The 18,337-nt window shown below is 44.1% G+C and overlaps 1 protein-coding gene across 1 annotated transcript in view; it reads left to right on the forward strand.

The window, feature by feature from the left end:
• Window positions 1–18,337, forward strand: part of LOC142143178 (putative cation-transporting ATPase 13A4) — a 132,364-nt gene that overhangs the window by 9,562 nt on the left and 104,465 nt on the right. The window contains exon 3 of the mRNA XM_075200886.1: window positions 394–528. Coding sequence (XP_075056987.1) covers window positions 394–528 — 135 coding nt within the window. The remainder of the gene's footprint in view (window positions 1–393; window positions 529–18,337) is intronic.

Below are 18,337 nucleotides of genomic sequence, written 5' to 3' on the forward strand. Positions count from 1 at the left end.
TCAAACAATCAGTTTGTGGTTTATTAAAACATAGATGGATTCAGGGGCAGGCTGGGCCGGTCCCATAGTGATTTTACCTGGGCTGGGTCACTGGGTAACCTGAATTTGTTTTTCCTTTAAATAGGCTGCTGAGTCGAGTCTTGCCCCCGGGCTAAAATTTGCCAACCCTCCCCTGGATGGATAGTTAGTTTCATGGACTATAGTACACAGTGATCTAGTGAAGCTCCATTGTCTATTTAAATAGATATTTATATTGAAGATGCTGTTGGCACCTTGTTTATAAGCTGGGCAGCACCAGTGTGGAGTGCTTGGGAAGTTGCCCTGTTTCTCTAGCATGTTATTTGTAGCGTTCAATGCTGCAGAATTCATGACGTACCATATTTCTTTACTCAGGATGAATTTAAGAAATACACTAAGAAGCAAGTAAAATGGATCCAATCAGATATGTCACTTATTATACCTGACAATGATATCTTGACAACAGAACCACCAGACCTGCATATGTTATTACTAAAGCCTGAGATGAAGGTAAGTAATAATAATAATAAATGTAAAACTAATATAGTAAAGATAAAATAATTAAATCCTATTACAACATATTTGCAGATTTTGTATCTTACTTCTGCTTTGGGAAATGGAGAGCAAGTGGGAAATTGACAGTGTATGAGACCCCAATAAAAGTGATCTCTCTATTGGTGGCCAGGCTTCATGCAACAGCAGGAAGTTCCTAGACTCAACTATCACTTTAGTGCTAACCCTGGGAACAATCTGATGCTTGATTAAGATGCACCACTCATGCAACTGATGAGTGTACTCCACCCCCTGGTGTCCTAGTTGTGTTTGCTCCACTTACCAGTAAAATGACTACTTGTGTGTTAGCTTTGCGTACTATGACAAGTTCCATCTACAATTGCTGTGACTCCATTTACCACTGTGTGTGGCATTGACCGTGCCTATTAAAAATGCAGCGAGCTCAGTGTGCTAGCCTTACCCACTTTTGTGTTGGTTCCACCAACAATTGATTTGGTCATACATAAGACCACTTTCTGAACTTTTTCCAGGCCACTTTTAAATTCCCAATCTGCTACTGGGTGATGCCTCTTTACAAAATGGTATTCCTGTCTAACTGAGGTGTAGCTGCTGCATTGTCTGGATGATTGAATGAGGATGATGCAATCCTGCCAAAATAAGCATGGCACCTGAGCAAAATAAAACATCACTCTTTGCTTCAAGACCCTGCTTGACAACTTCTTCAATATTGCTGTAATCCTGTGACCTGCAGATTAGACCCTAAATCCAGTCTGTTCACCGGCTGTTCCTGAGATTGGACCCATCTCTCCAGTACCACCGCTCTGCAGCTACCCTGCAGCTCTGGTCATTGTGATAGGCCAAGGGGGATCCATCCACAGCAACCCTGATCCATAGTAAGAGGTCACAGGAGTACACTAGAAGTGACAGTTACTCAGAAGGAATGTGGTTCTGAGCACCATAAAGGAGCTCAGTGGTGGCAGCATTGTAAGCCCCTCCTACTACAGCAAGAGGGTGCATTTGGGGTAATGTTAGGCAACGGTGGCAAAGTAAGCCCAGCCGGTTCCCAGCAACAACAGACAGGGTGGCATAGGCAGTTTATCCTGTCATACTATTAATTAACAATAGAGTGTAATCTGGGCATCATGTTAAATGATAGCACTGTGAAATTCAGCTCCATAGAGCCTCATCTTCGGTCTAACATTTTGTGAAACTTCAAACAGTCGCCCACAAGAGCAATGGGACTATCCCACTTTTACAAAGAGTTGAGTAATGATCATCTCAAATGTATGTCTGTATACAGATGGAATCATTGAATAGTCACCTCCAGACTAAGCTCCTGAACTTTGGTACTATATGAAAAAAAGTAATTATTGAACATAATTCACTTATTTAGAGGGCCAGGGAAGTTCCAGGGTTTCACATCATAAGGAGTGGCCAGTTTTGATCTATTTATTAATAAAATAAACACAACAACATATTTTACTATAAATAATCCCTTGCCATCATACTTTCCTCTCCCTCACCCATACACTGTCCACCTAGTTACTCATCAACATTATTTATATATTTGGTTCCACAGATTCCGTAGCATCTGACATAATCATACAGATATGACATACATGAAAACAGTATTCATGATAACAGGGTACAGTTGAGCAGAATAATAATTGCATGGATGCAATTAACAGAGCAAAACACAAAACATATAGAAAAAACTTCATCATAAGACATGACAGGGACAATAAGGACAAGGGAGAGTTAACAGCTGACAGATTTCAAAAGTACAGCTGTCAGACTTTGGGATGTATCAGAATCACGAACTGATATTAGTGCCACTGAACAAGGAGGTGCGGAGTCTAACATACTTCTGGTGTTCACCATGCACCCCCGCAGGGAGATTTGGACTTGCCTGCAAGGGATACGCAGGTCGCGGTCCTTCAAGACAGCTATAAGTGTGGTAGCAGAGGAGACGGTACTGAAGGAGGATCCAAAGAGAGGTCAGACAAGCCGAGGTCACCACAAACAGACAGAATATCGTAATCCAGGAGAATGGTCAGAGGAAGCCAAGGTCACAACAATAGGCAGAATATCGCAAGCCAGGAGAATGGTCAGAGGAAGCTGGGTTAAATCAAGAGATAACTATACACAGGAACAAAAGCTGGTGACAGGAGACCTGATACTTTGGCACCCTAATGGTGCCAGAGACGAGTTTAAATAGAGGTAGCAAGGAGGTGATTGGGGAAGGAAGTGAGCGGTCAGTTTGGCTGACCGCCCAATGAAAGCATCCCGTTGCCTAGCAATGGGACACGATACTGCACATGCGCACGATACTGCACATGCGCATGACCATGAGAGTACAGCCGGTGATGCTGCGTACCTGTTGCTTAGCAACAGGACGCCTCCGCCCTGAACTGTCAAGTGGCTGACCCTGCTTCAAGGGGAAATAGTGGAGACGGCGTCTACCAACAGCCTTTAAATAAAGGGTAGAGTGCCCTGTCCATGAGAGGTTATAGTCTAGAGGGAGTGGGTAGTGAGAGACAGTAGGAGTAAAGGGAATATTAAGTTTAGCGGACCAGTTGATTCCTTGATGTCCGCATATAGCATTTTAACTAACATATCGGTAATCACAAGGAATTGCCTGTGTATTTCAACACCTAGATAGTTAATGACCCTAATGACAGGCACAAATAAAATATATTTTGTGCCAGTCAACGCATTTTAACAATTACACTTCTAAAAATCGCAGCATATATTTGTATTTGTACACTTATATAGCTAATGGCTAATACAAAGTTCTGCAGAAATTTTCATTTTTATCCAGTCAATGAGTTTTAACATTTACACTGATTTAACTCACAATGTTTGTATTTGTACACCTACAATCTTTGAAATCATTAGTTTGTTGTTGCTATGGAGCGCTGGGTGGAATTAGTTTGTGCTGTTATCTTTTGGTTTTGATGTTTTGTGTCCACTTGGTGTGGAGGGTTATAGTGTGGTTGGGTCTGGTTCTGTTTCTCTGTTCTGGGTCCGGTGAGGCGTGGGTTCTGTTTGCTATGACTGCATAGATGAAGAATGAACTTTGTAAAACGGTTAGAGTGATTATTAATCAATGACAGGTATGCAGTGGAAATTGCAAATAATAAGCCATATCTAAAAAGGCGAAGGAAAGTGATTAAAATTGGATGCAATTAATGTAAAGGAACTATAAAACATTTTGATCTTGAGATAAGGATATAAGTGCATCTATTTAGAGAATTAGAGTTCATATATATTGAAATGGGAGTATGTGACTGTCAGATCAAGCGTGAATTGTTGAATTGAAGCAAATTTGGTGGAAAAGTGCAAATAAAATAATAAAGTAGAGCAATATAGTAGTGTATTAGAAAAATATACAAAAAGAGTGATAGAAAAATTGATAAATATATACAAAATAGACAAACTAAAAATATTAATTATTTAATAAGTAATTTTCCATCAAGGACCTCATACATTAAGACATGTCAAATGAACGTAAATTGTGTTGTTGTTTTTTTAAAAAAAACACACGTAATTCAGACATACGCACGTATTCAACAACAAGCAGATCTGAAGGAACGTCTCTTGTTTACTACGGGTCTAAGTGCGCTCTGCTTTGATAGACAGAATACACTGCAGCCAATACAACTAGACGCGCTGTCAGCAGACAGGCGGCCGTGCGGAACGGCGCCTGACAGTATACCCTCCTCTTCTTCCTCCTGTTTGAAGGAACCTTTTAAGAATTCTAGGAGCGTGAAGGTCCTGCTTGTCCACCCATGATCTCTCCTCTGGGCCAAATCCTTTCCAATGGACAAGAAATTGCTGTTTGCCACGAAGAATGCGGGAGGCCAAGATCCGATTGACTTCGAATTCTGTTCCAGAAGAGGTTTGTATTGGTGGGGGACGACAGGGAGGTCGATAGAATTTATTGAGTACCACTGGTCGTAGTAATGAGACATGAAAAGTATTATGACATCTCAGAGAAGGAGGAAGTTTCAATTTAAAGCATACAGGATTAATTATTTGCATGATGGTGTACGGGCCAATAAATCGAGGAGCCATCTTCATAGAAGGAACTTTTAGTCTTAGGTCCCGGGTGGATAGCCATACTTGGTCTCCCACCTTTAAGAGAGGAGTGGCCCTCCGATGACGATCTGCAAAGATTTTGTGATGCTGAGTAGCCTTGAGTAAAGCCATCTTAGTCTTAGCCCAAATGAGAGAAAACTCCCGATAAAGAGTATCTACGGCTGGAACCGGTGAAGAGGACACTGGAAAAGGATCCGGAAACACAGGATGACTTCCATATACAATAAAGAATGGGGAGAATCCGGTAGACTCATGAATGTGTTGGTTATGGGAGAACTCCGCCCAAGGAAGGAATTGAGACCATTTATTCTGATTGTCAGAGGTAAAACAGCGAAGAAATGTCTCGAGGTCCTGATTTATTCGCTCCGTCTGCCCATTGGTTTGAGGATGATATCCCGAAGAGAATTTCAATTCTATGTTCAATTTCTTACAAAAGGTTCTCCAAAAACGGGATGTGAATTGGACTCCACGGTCCGAAATGATCTCCTTCGGGCAACCATGTAATCTGAATATCTCCTTGATAAAGATATCTGCCAGACGACTGGCCGTGGGCAGTCCAGTTAGAGGAATAAAATGTGCCATCTTCGAAAATCGATCAATAACCACCCAGATAGTGGTAAACCCTGCACTGTGGGGTAGGTCTGTGATAAAATCCATGGCCACACTTTCCCAAGGAGCATCGGGGATAGGGAGTGGACGAAGAAGGCCTGCCGGGACTCTTCTACAAGTCTTGTGTTGAGCACAAGTAGTGCAGGAAGCAATAAATTTACAAATATCGGCACGTACAGTAGGCCACCAGAAGCGACGGCAAAGCAACGTTGTTGTCTTCTTTATTCCAGCATGGCCGGCAATGCGGGATGAATGAGCCCACTGCAGGGTCTTGAGCCGGAGATGAGGTTCCACAAATGACCGGCCTGGAGGAGGAGAGGACGTTTTGGTCCTGGTGAGGGCTACAATATTAGAAGGATCAATAATATGCTGAGGAACCAACGGTCTTAAACGATCGGAATCGTCAAATGAGCGAGATAATGCATCGGCACGTCCGTTCTTGGCTCCAGGGCAGAATGTGAGCTTCATGTTAAATCGAGCAAAGAAGGATGCCCAGAGGGCTTGCCGAGGATTAAGGCAACGAGCCTCTTGAATGAACACTAGGTTCCGATGGTCAGTAAATACAGTAACAGGAAATATAGCCCCCTCCAACAGATGTCGCCATTCCTCCAGAGCCGCCTTGATGGCCAGTAACTCCTTGTCCCCTATTCCATAATTACATTCACTTGGAAGAAATCGTCTGGAGAAAAACCCACACGGGTTGTGTGAGCCAGCAGGAGACTCTTGAAAAAGCACCACCCCAATGCCTACAGAGGATGCATCTACCTCTAAGAAGAAAGGTCGTTCTTGATCTGGCTGGGACAGAACTGGAGCTGAAGAAAATGCTTTCTTTAACGTTATGAAGGCAGACATGGCTTCCGAGGACCAAACCCTGGGGTTGGCAGTCTTCCTGGTTAAAGCTGTAATGGGAGCTATAATGGTGGAGAATCCCTGAATAAATTGGCGATAATAGTTTGCAAAGCCAATGAACCTTTGAATCGCTTTAAGGCCTTGTGGCTGAGGCCAGTCCAGAATAGCTGACACCTTGGTGGGATCCATACAAAGACCTTGACCCGACACAATGAAACCAAGAAAAGGTACCTGGCTAATCTCAAACACACATTTCTCCAGCTTGCAGTAGAGGTGATGTTTCCGGAGTCTACATAAGACCTCCTTTACTTGCTCCCGATGAGTTTTCAGATCTTTAGAAAATATTACTATATCGTCTAAATACACTACCACAGAAGTGTATAACAGGTCATGAAAGATATCGTTAACAAAGGTTTGGAAGATGGCTGGGGTGTTGCAGAGGCCGAAGGGCATCACCAGGTACTCGAAATGTCCATCTCTGGTGTTAAAGGCCGTTTTCCATTCGTCCCCCTTCTTGATGCGAATCAAATTATAGGCCCCACGGAGATCTAATTTGGAAAAAATTTGAGATCCACTGAGTTTGTCAAAGAGGTCAGAGATGAGAGGTAGTGGATATCGATTTTTGACAGTGATGCGGTTGAGAGGACGATAATCAATACAAGGCCGAAGAGACCCATCCTTCTTCTTAACGAAAAAAACCCCTGCACCCGCTGGGGAAGTGGATTTGCGGATAAATCCCCGTTTAAGGTTCTCCGAGATATATTGAGACATGGCTGACGTCTCTGGACGAGATAAAGGGTAGGTCCGCCCTTTGGGGATGGGTTGGTCCGGAGACAAAACAATAGCGCAATCCCAGGGACGATGAGGAGGCAAGATCTCCGCTTCCACCTTACTGAATACATCTTGGAATTCCATATAGGCCTCAGGAAGATGGGTTAGCTCGGAATGAGCCATTACTTGACATTTAGAAGGCAAGACTCTAGACAGACATTCAAAGCGACATCCTGAACCCCACGACATAACTTGAGCGTGGTCCCAATCCATCTGAGGAGAATGCTTTCTCAGCCACGGTAGCCCCAAGATGAGGGGATTAATGGACCTCGGCAAAACCAAAAGTTGGATCATCTCGCTATGAAGTACTCCTACCATCAACCGAACAGGAGAAGTCACGGAGGAGATGGAGCCGTGGGTGACACGACTACCGTCGACTGCCGTCAGAGATAACGGTTGAGGCAATGGGTTTAAAGGTATTTGGAGCTGCGAAGCTAGATCCGCCGAAATGAAGTTCCCGGAGGAGCCGGAGTCCACAAAGGCCGTGGTGGAAAAGGTACCCTTGGGGGTGCTCAGGATGACAGCCATCTGAAATTCTGGGGAATTTTCTTTAGAATAGGGAGCAACTGTGGATTCTCCTAAAACGGCCTCCCCGCCACCGTTTAGGAGGAAGAGTTTCCCGGTTTCTTGGGACAAACTCTTAGCATGTGTCCCGGATCTCCACAATACAGACACAGACGTTGTTTGAAGCGTCTCTCCCTCTCTTCAAGGGATAATTTAGAGCGTCCTACTTGCATTGGTTCGTCCACTGGCAGGATGGGATTTTGGAACTGGGGTGCTAGCCGTGGTATGAACCGTTTGCCAGGAGAGCGTTCCTGCGTGCGCTCTTGGTAGCGCAAATCCACCTTTATGCACATGGAGATGAGGGAATCTAACTCGGCCGGGAGTTCTCTGGAAATTAGCTCATCCTTAATCCGGTCAACCAGACCTTGCCAAAAGGTTGCCACCAGTGCTTCGTTATTCCATTTTAACTCGGAAGCCAAGGTCCGAAATTGAACTGCGTATTGCCCCACGGACAGGTCACCTTGGCGGAGGATTAACAAGCTAGTAGCTGCAGAAGCAACTCTTCCGGGATCATCGAAGACTTTTCTAAAAGCTTCAATGAAGGAGTTGGAGCTATTAAGAAGTGGATTCCCTCGTTCCCATAAAGGTGAGGCCCAGGCAAGGGCTTGACCACTGAGGAGGGAGATGAGAAAGGCTACTTTGGTGCGTTCTGAAGAAAAGGCCCCTGGGTTGCACTCAAATTGAATGGCACATTGGTTCAGAAAGCCCCTGCATTTCTTGGGATCACGTCAAACTTTTAGGGTGTCGGGATGCGTAAACCGGCGGCCGCTGTAGAGACCGTAACCACACTAGATGCTGTGGATGCAGAAGAGGTTATTGCTGGTGTAGCGGGTGAAGCACTCTGAAATGTATCGAAGCGGGTAGCAATCCCTTGGACACATTGTAGGAGATGCCCTTGGGCTGCTTCTTGTTGCTCCACTCGTTGAGCCAAATGCAGGAGTAGGTCTCGAGCAGACGGTTCACCAGACCCCTCCGTTGTCATGGCCAGAGTATACTGTCACGACTGATAGTGGGTACCTGCTGTTGTTGGCGCAACTCAGAGGAAGGCGCGGAGTCTAACGTGCCCCTGGTATTCACCAGGAACCCCCGCAAGGAAGTATGGACTCCGCTGCAGGGACACGCAGGTCGCGGTCCTTCCTAGAGTCCACAGCGAGATACAAGGAGGTGTCAGACAGGCCGGGTCAGCAACGTTCAGGTAGAAGAGGTACAAAGGGAAATCCAGAAGAATGGTGAGGCAAGCCGGGTCGGTAACTTTCAGGGAGAACAGTACAAAGGCAGAATCCAAATAGGGGTGGTCAAACGGTCCGGGTCAAAAGGTCACAAGCAGCACGAGGATAGTCAGGAACGAATACAGCAACTGGTATACACAAACGCTGGAGGCAGGAAGACCTGATACTCTGGCACTGGTGAGAGGGCAGGAAGAGGTTTAAATACTGTGGTAACCCAATCAGAATCAGCGCTGCAGCGCTGTCATACCTGCCGCCGGGAATCCTTCATAGCGTCCCGTTGCCTAGCAACGGGGCGCGTCATCACACCCAGAGGTCGGACGGCAGGGGGATCCGGAAGTGATGCGTCTTGTTGCTATGCAACCAGACACGCTGTCAGCAGACAGGCGGCCGTGCGGAACGGCGCCTGACAGTTCGAGTACTTCGGATATGTTTAGAGGGAATGGCACTAGTCCTATGTTATGCTGCCCTTGAGGCACGTGAGAGCACACACAACACTCGGTTTGGTTTAGCACCTTACCCACCAGGGAGTGATAATCCTCCAAAGGATGCCCGCCTATATTCAGAGTACTGGGGGACTGGCATCGTTGGATGCATCTCTCTTCAACTAGGGAGTCGCAGAACTTGCAGATACAATACTCATCAGACAATAGCCCCTCACACTGCCTCCGAGTTCCTGAGCTAGCAGACCTTTTCATAACCCCTGGACCAAGTTTGATAATGGGCTGTTCAGAGTATCCTATTAACTTTTCTTCGGCCTCCATTTCATCCGTATCACTCCCAGAACTCTCCTCCGTCCTCCATCCTCCTTCACAAAAATAGAATGTCCTAGAAAAAGTAAAAACAAGGAAAATCCTGGAACAAAAGAAAAACAAAAACCGCCACTCCATCGCTGGAAAGATAGTTCTGAGGCAACGTCTCTGGTTCAGGTGTCTCAACTGCAGGCTTTAGGTCTCCCGGAACAGGCTCACAAGTGACAGCTCTATGTCGTCGGTCTGAGTTTTGTCTTGCACTTTCTCCGGATTATGGACTCTCCTGCAGTGGGTGGAATGGACCCAAGTGTCTCTCTCTGCAACCTTCAGTGATGTAGTACTGGTCAGCAGCACTTGGTACGGGCCTTCCCAACGGTCTGTTAAACAACCTGAACGTAAGAAATTGCGGATCATAACATAGTCTCCAGGTTCAACATCATGACAGTTCGTCTCTGGCATACCAGGTGACAGCATTTTTAGTTTTTGTTGTTGTTGTTTCAGCTGTCTACTCATTCTTATAAGATATTGTACAGTCACTTCATTATTACACTTTAAGTCGTCTTGTGGACTCACGATCAAAGGAGGTTGTCATCCGAACAGTATCTCAAAGGGGGACAGATTAAGAGGAGGTCTAGGAGTGGTTCGAATGCTATGGAGGACCAACGGCAAAGCCTCAGGCCATGCCAACCCAGTTTCAGCCATTATCTTACCCAGTTTGTTCTTTATAGTACCGTTTACTCTCTCCACCTTACCACTGGCTTGTGGTCGGTAAGGGGTGTGAAGTCTGCTACTGATTCCCATGAGTTTACACAAATTTTGGAAGACATCACCAGTAAAATGGGTACCCCTATCACTTTCAATGATTCTAGGGATACCGAACCTACACACAAAGTCTTGTACAATTTTCTTTGCAGTGAACACAGCAGTATTAGTGGCTGCCGGATATGCTTCTACCCAACCGGAAAACACATCGATACACACTAACACATACTTTAGATTCCTGCACGGTGGTAATTGGATATAGTCAATTTGTATTACCTGAAAAGGTCCGTCTGTAGGAGGGATGTGGGATGGCTCAGTTGGAATAGTTTTCCCAATATTTTTCCTCAAACAAGTAAGACATGACATTGCTTTCTTACCAGCTTGAGCGGAAAATCCGGGTGCACACCAGTATGCTCTCACCAGTTTGCACATACCTTCTTTACCCAGGTGAGTCAGGCCGTGTGCTGCTTCAGCCAGGCTTGGATAGTATGTTCGGGGAGCTACAGGCTTACCTTGTCCATCCCTCCAGAGTCCTGAGGACTCTTGACCACATCCCTTCGCCTTCCAGACCGCCTTCTCCTGCAGGGAACACAAATCTTGCATTTCAATTAATTTCTGCGTGTCTAATGTCTGAAAAACCATCATAGTCTCGGTCGATACAGTCATAGGTTGCCCTGCTGCCCATTTAGCAGCTTCGTCTGCCCTGTTGTTGCCCAATGACACTGGGTCTTCTTCAAAGGTATGGGCTTTGCACTTTATGACGGCTACTGTTCTGGGTAACTGTATCGCTGTCAGAAGTCCTTTTATGTGTTGTGAGTGTGCCACTGTTGTACTTGCTGCTGTCGTAAAGTTTCTAAGACGCCAAAGGGCCCCAAAATCGTGCACTACCCCGAAGGCGTACATAGAGTCAGTATATATATTGGCTGATTTACCCTCTGCCAATTCACATGCTCTCCTTAGTGCTACTAGTTCCGCCACCTGGGCTGAGTGAGGTGGGCCAAGGGGTTCAGCTTCTACCACATCCTGGTCGTCTACAACAGCGTAACCAGTACATAGCTCTCCTGTCTCTGTCTGTCTATGGCAACTTCCGTCTGTATAAAACGTAAAATCTACATTTTCTAAGGGGGTGTCACGTATGTCGGGCCTTGCAGTAAAGGTCTGATTCAGGAGTTCCATACAGTCATGCGTGTCAGTATTCTTGCCTAACTCATCATCACCCAGGGTCTCCTCACCTCCCACCCTTTGTGTCTCTTGAGACACATACGGAAGGTATGTAGCTGGATTTAAGGTGCTACATCGTTTGATGGTGATGTTTGAGGGTGCCATCAGGGCTAGTTCCCACTTTGTAAATCTAGCTGAAGAAACATGTCTGGTTTGGGCTGAATTTAACAGAGCTGATACAGCATGGGGTGTATAGATGGTTGAATTATGTCCTAATACTACATCCTCGCTCTTACTTACTAGAAGTGCCGTTGCTGCTACACTTCTGAGACATGTTGGGAGTGATCTTGCCACATTGTCTAATTGTGCACTGTAGTATGCTACTGGTCTGCTAGCATCACCATGTTTCTGTGCGAGGACACCTGCTGCACAGCCATCAACTTCTGTACAAAATAGCTCAAAAGGCTTTTCATAATCAGGTATTCCCAATGCAGGTGCTCTAGTCAGACTATCTTTAAGATTAAAGAACGCTTGCTCTGACTCTTCTGTGTGTACAACACGTTCTGGTTTTGAGGAAGAGACTAGCTCCTGCAATGATAATGCCAGAATAGAAAAACCTGGGATCCAGGATCTACAGTATCCACACATCCCCAAGAAAGTACGAATCTGCTTCTGGCTCTGTGGCAGAGTCATGTGTTGTATGGCCTCAATTCTGTCGGTTGTCAGGTGTCTTAGCCCCTTAGTGAGGCAGTGTCCTAAGTATTTGACCTTAGTCTGACATGGCTGTAATTTATCCTTTGCCACCTTGTGCCCTGTTTGTGAAAGATGAAGCAACAACAATTTAGTATCATGCAAACATGACATAAAAGAATCAGAGCACAACAACAAATCGTCCACATATTGAATTAGAACAGACCCATTGTGGGGTTGAAAGGATTGCAAACAGTCATGTAAGGCTTGGGAGAAAATACTGGGGCTGTCAATGAACCCCTGGGGTAGTCTGGTCCATGTGTATTGCACTCCCCTGTAGGAGAATGCAAAAAGGTATTGGCAGTCAGGGTGAAGAGGGACTGAGAAGAAAGCAGAACATAGATCAATGACAGTAAAATGACTGGCAGACGGTGGAATCTGCATGAGGATGACAGCTGGATTCGGCACTACGGGGAATTGGCTCTCAACAAATTTGTTAATTTCCCTTAAGTCCTGGACTAATCTATAGCCCCTCCCTCCATTCTTCTTCACAGGGAAAATGGGACTATTTGCTGTACTGGCTGTACGAATTATAATCCCTTGTTGTAACAGCCTCTCAATAACAGGATATACCCCTAGTTCCACCTCTGGTTTTAATGGATACTGTGGGATTTTTGGAGCTATCCTACCACTTTTTAGATTGACCATGACAGGGGCTATGTTTGCCATCAGTCCAGTGTCCTGTCCATCTCTGGTCCATAGGGAACCTGGTATTTCCAGCAACATCCCCTTTACTTGAGATGGACTTTGTTCTATAACAGGAGAGTGTAACATTAACCTTTGAGGGGTGTCCAATATATCCTGTACCTCATGTGCGACCTTCTCCGGTATATCTAAGAACACATCATCTGAAGTAACGTATATGACACATTCCATTTTACATAACAAGTCTCTCCCTAGCAAGTTAGTAGGAGCCGCTGCAGCCAAGAGAAACGAATGCTTAGTATGCAGAGGCCCGATAGTAACTTCGGCGGGTTTAGTTAGAGGATAATGTAACACTTTTCCCGTTACCCCCATAGCTGGAATGGTTTTACTGGTCACCTGTAGATTGAAAGGAGAGGTTATCACAGATCGGGCCGCCCCTGTATCTACAAGAAAAGTTTGTTTCCTACCAGCTATGTCAACTATCATTGTTGGTTCTTCACTCTGACTCTCAGTTAACCTCACTGGCTGTAGACTACAGGTATGACCTGACCCCTAGCGCTGACTATTGATTTCCCGCGCAGCATTTGCTGCCGTAATATGTGCGGGTAGGTGTGAGTCTTCTAGTCTATGTGAATCCCTCCTTGGAGGATATCTATGTGACCCACCCCTATGTGTATTGAGTCTTTCCTTTTTACAATCTTTCCTGTAATGTCCTTCCTCGTTACAGTTGAAACACCTGATCACTTTAGATTTCTTGTTATATGGGTTGTATGCTGGTGGTCGTGTATGCACCCTTTCTAGAGCCTGTATACTTACCGTCATTAACCTATCACTTTTCTCCTCCCTTTTTCTAAAAAGGTTTTTGTCATGCTCCACAGCAGACTCCCTAAGAGAGTCTACCGTGACGCCTCTCCAATTAGGTAATGTGGTTTGTACTCTCGTCTTTAAATTTTCTCTAAGGCCATCCATCAGTACCCCTACAGCTACCTCTCTGTGATGTGGGTCCTCACTTATGTTGGATATCCCAGTAAACCGCGTTATCGCTGCTATAGCTCTAGTGAAGTAATCTGCTGCTGTTTCACTATCCTTTTGTTTAATGGTGAAAATCTTACTCCAATTTACTACTACTGGAAAATAGATGGCTAAGTGTTTGACAATTTGTTCTATATTCTTTTGGTTAATCTCATCAGTCAAGGTGTCATCTTCCTTCAACAAACAATCTTCAATGAATTTTTGTATGTTAGTATTGGGAGGAAGACACGCCCTCAACACTACACGCCAATCCTTATTGGTTGGTTCGTGGGCATTTCCTAAGTCTTTAACAAATTTCTGACACTTAGCCAACTCTTTTCTAGGATCTGGGAATTCAGTCATAATGGAACGTAATTCTGATCTAGTCCAGGGACAATGCATTGTAACATTTCTTAAAGGAACTACACCATCCTTATCCGGTTTCCCATTGGGAACTGATATTGTGCTGACCGGGAACGCACCCTCTGGTACACTGACTTCAGGGGACACTACAGGATTTGCTGGTTCTAGATTTAGAACGCTTTCACTCCTAGTGATCACGCTACTCTCACCTATCTCAGCCATTTTCTCGTACTTGCGCTGAGCCTCTAGTACACTAACAGCATGGGCAATGGGCGAAATCACAGTGGGTTCATCTTCACTTTCAGATACACTTGATTTAAACTGGCTTAAAACAGGATACAACTTAGCAATTTTTCTATTTTCAGTTTTAACAACGGCTGTACTTACCCCTCCCGCCACATAAGGTGGCGGGGGCGCGCTTGCGCTGAGTTCGCCACGCTTCTCACCGGTTACATCCGCCTTGCGCGCGCTTTTCGCAAAAACGCCCACTTCCGGTTTGCATTCGCTGCTCTGCCACGTGTTACCTTCCATTTGCCACATTTTTAAACAATCATTATGTCTATTTCTCTTTTTCGTTGACTTGATCAACCATACTTTATCTTTTACAGTATTTAGCACCTCTGCATTAAAACTTCCTATTGTTGGGAAAGGCCTATCACAAGCTTTGGTCATCTCGACCCACGTGTCACAATACACAGTTGCGTATGCACCATATTTCTTACACATGAGAAACCTCGCTGAACCAATAGGGCCTTCCTTAGGCAGTACACTGACCATCTCTAGCGTATGCTTGGCACCCATGTTGAACAATATACCAACTCTGTTGCTACAATCACAGCTAGAGATCTCTAATGCTCGGTGAACGTATTTCCTTTAGCCGCGTTCACTCGCTTTTCTCGCACCCGGCGAGGATCCCTAATACAGAAATATCACTGTGGGCCCCAAGGGCTATCAGCTCCTCGATACCCTGGCTCAACCACAAAATCTGCTGAGTTTATTATAACTGGGAGAACAAAGTCAATACAATCAACCAGCCTTTCCAATATAATTCCTCCTAGCTGCTTCACCAATTCGCACTAAAGATGCGGTTAGATCGCACTGCCTACCAATACTAATTATTAGCAAACCTTGCGATCTATTGGTAGCGCTTTTGCGAAAACAAGGTTTTCGCATTCGGTATACCTGCCCTGTATACCGTCCTTCAGTTGGGCAATCCGCCTCGTCAGACAGCAACTGAGCACAATGAATAATGAACAGTGTATCTACGTTACAACATCACACACTATACACCTTTTCTGCGCAGAAAATCAAAAGTTCCCAACAACAGTAATAATATCTCAGAGGCTTTCACAAGTAATTATACTATACATGTACAATAACTATCAAAACGATTGTTTAACCACGTGGCAAGTCTACCGGAAGTTCGCGTACGCACAGCAGGAAATACACATACGCTAAGCAATGCAATACAGTTAAAACGCACAATGACAGAAAAAAGAAACAGTTTTCTCTTTTGTCCCTAGGTTCTAGTTAGCGTGCCCTAGATAATGCAAAACGGACATTCGGTTTCGCAACACAGAGTAAAATTCAGGTTTTGAACACCATGCGTTCTTACCCGTTTATGACGCATCTCCACCCTTTGTTGAGGAACCGAAATCCGTTGGTCTTGCGTATCATCGGCAACGAAACCTCCAAAGCTCACGAGCCCCCAAATTGTTATGTGCGTATTGTCGCTAACCAATAACGATTGTCGAACCTCTAGTTGTGTTTCCAAAGCACAGAGATTTATTTGCAAATAATAGAATATATATATATATGCTCAAGCGAAGTAATAGTAAATACAGCCGTTACTTATCGCAGGCGCTCTGGATCCAGTGCAGTCATTCAATCCTGAAGTCTGGGGACAAGATGTCTGCATTCTGGATCACAAGCTGCTGCTTATATACACAATCAAATACAGTAATACAATGAAGATGGTATAGCTTGCATCTATTGGTCCAGGTCTCAGGAATGTCCAAGGGGTCGTCAATCATTGGCTGGTTCATCCTAAGGAATCCAAAGGAGGGGGTCATCTCTGCAGGGGGTATGCTCTGCTCTTCCCGCCAGGATTCCTTAGTCTTAAGTAGTTCATAATTCCCTATCATTCATAACTTGTGTATGCACTCTGCGATTCCCTCGCAGAGTGAACCAAACAGTAGGATATGTAACAAGGTTCATTATGATACCACTCATGATGTTATTCCTTTAACCCGTTCCGTGTATATCACTAATATGCATGTAACTCTGATATAACATATAAATACTACTATATTTCGACATAACTGACTATGTGTTGCAACTACCATTAATGTGTACTATTTTATCAGTATGCGTGTTTGTGCGAATGTATGGTAAAAGACCAATTACTGTTGCTGCCACGTGTAGTGGATGCATACGCCCTTTCACGCCGCAGCGTGCCCTTGTACTTTGATGCGTACCGTACGCATCTTTTCAGACAAAGACAACCAAGTTTGCTAGACTTTAATTGAAATGACTTTATCCAATTTGCTCACTTCGACAACATATTAAGATCTTTAAGTCTTTCCGGGTAAGTTTTGTGCTGTAGGCCATGCACCATTTTAGTTGCCCTTCTTGTACAGTCTCTAATGTATTTATATCCTTCTGGAGATATGGCCTCCAGAACTGGACGCAGTATTCTATATGAGGCCATAACAATGACCTATAGAGTGGTATTATTACTTCTTTCTTTCTGCTACTGATTCCTCTTCCTATGCAGCCAAGCATCTGACTTGCTTTTCTTGAGCTTGACATGCCCTTACTGTACATTAACTACTTGCATACGCACATTCCCCTCCCTGTTCTGCCCATGAAATCATAGGCTGTCGTAAGTGTCCTTTGCGCTTGAAGATGAATTAGATGTTCTTGCGGTCACTAGCATATAGTCTGCTTATGGGCATGTGCAGAACAATGTTACGTAAAATATGGCACGTATCGGCATTTCCATTGTTAAAGAATCAGGCCCTATATGTTCATTATAAATATGCTTAAATGTCAAAACTGTAGTGTTGTATTACTGTAAATCATAACCAAATGCATTTGGAAATGTATTCACTTCCTCATTTGGTTCTGAGATAACATGCATTTAAACAAAATGAGATATCCCAACACTGCATCAGGGTTTCTATTTTTAAAGAAAGCACTCAAGTGGTATAGTTTGATCTATTGATAGTAAGCTGATTTTTGCATGTGAAATTAACTTAAAACATAACTTTTTTTTATAAAATATCTAAAATAAAGTATAAATAATATTAGTTCCTGCAGCATTCTAATATCAAATACCAAAAATTCTAATATTAATGACTTGATATGCATCACCAGACAATCGGTGATTGGCAGCAGTGATAGCATCTGCAGAGTTGCCTGTTGCCTTTTGTTATTGCATCTGTGTGTCAGCGTGCGATGTTCACACATTTATTTTGTTAATGTGTTCATAATCATCTCTAGTGGTAACATGGGACGCTGCAAGCACACCTAGTTGTAGCTAAGTGAAAGACACATTTATTCCATTATACTTATGATAAATGTGGGAATAAGTATAAATGAGAAGACGTGGGGGAGAGAGGGAAACAGTATAGAAATGGCAATATGCTTGTGGGAAACAATAGGAGTGGCTGAATATATATATATAATTTTGTGGTCCAGCACAGAAAATTTTTGTGGCCCCTTTCAAAGTCACTGAGGGGTACGGGGCCACACTGGTTGTTGGTTCTTCCCACTACAAAGTCAGGCCTGGCCCTGATTCTTTGTACACCCTCTTTGCACCCACATCTAATGGTAAACTTGGTGTGGCAACCTCAAAAACTACAGTAGAGCTTTGGCCAAAATATTTGCAAAATAAAGATATAAATAAAAGTGTGAAATTGTGAGTTTTGGAGAATGATTCTAAGACATCTGAAGTCTGAATAAGGGTGTTTTTTTAAAGGTATCCTTTACATTTTGGGTTAGTTAGTGTATGTGTGTTTATGAAGTTAAAGTTGGAGATTTTACGATTGTGCATTGTTTTATAGTGTTCTATTGTTTTCTCTACTTGTTTTTTTTTCCCAATGTGTTTTCATCTCCACTTCTGCCTTCTCTGTCTGCCAAACCTTGCACTGGCTCCCCTTCCTCTACAGAATCCTATTC

This window comes from Mixophyes fleayi, chromosome 3 (assembly GCF_038048845.1).
Source record: "Mixophyes fleayi isolate aMixFle1 chromosome 3, aMixFle1.hap1, whole genome shotgun sequence".
Taxonomy (NCBI): Eukaryota; Metazoa; Chordata; class Amphibia; order Anura; family Limnodynastidae; genus Mixophyes; species Mixophyes fleayi.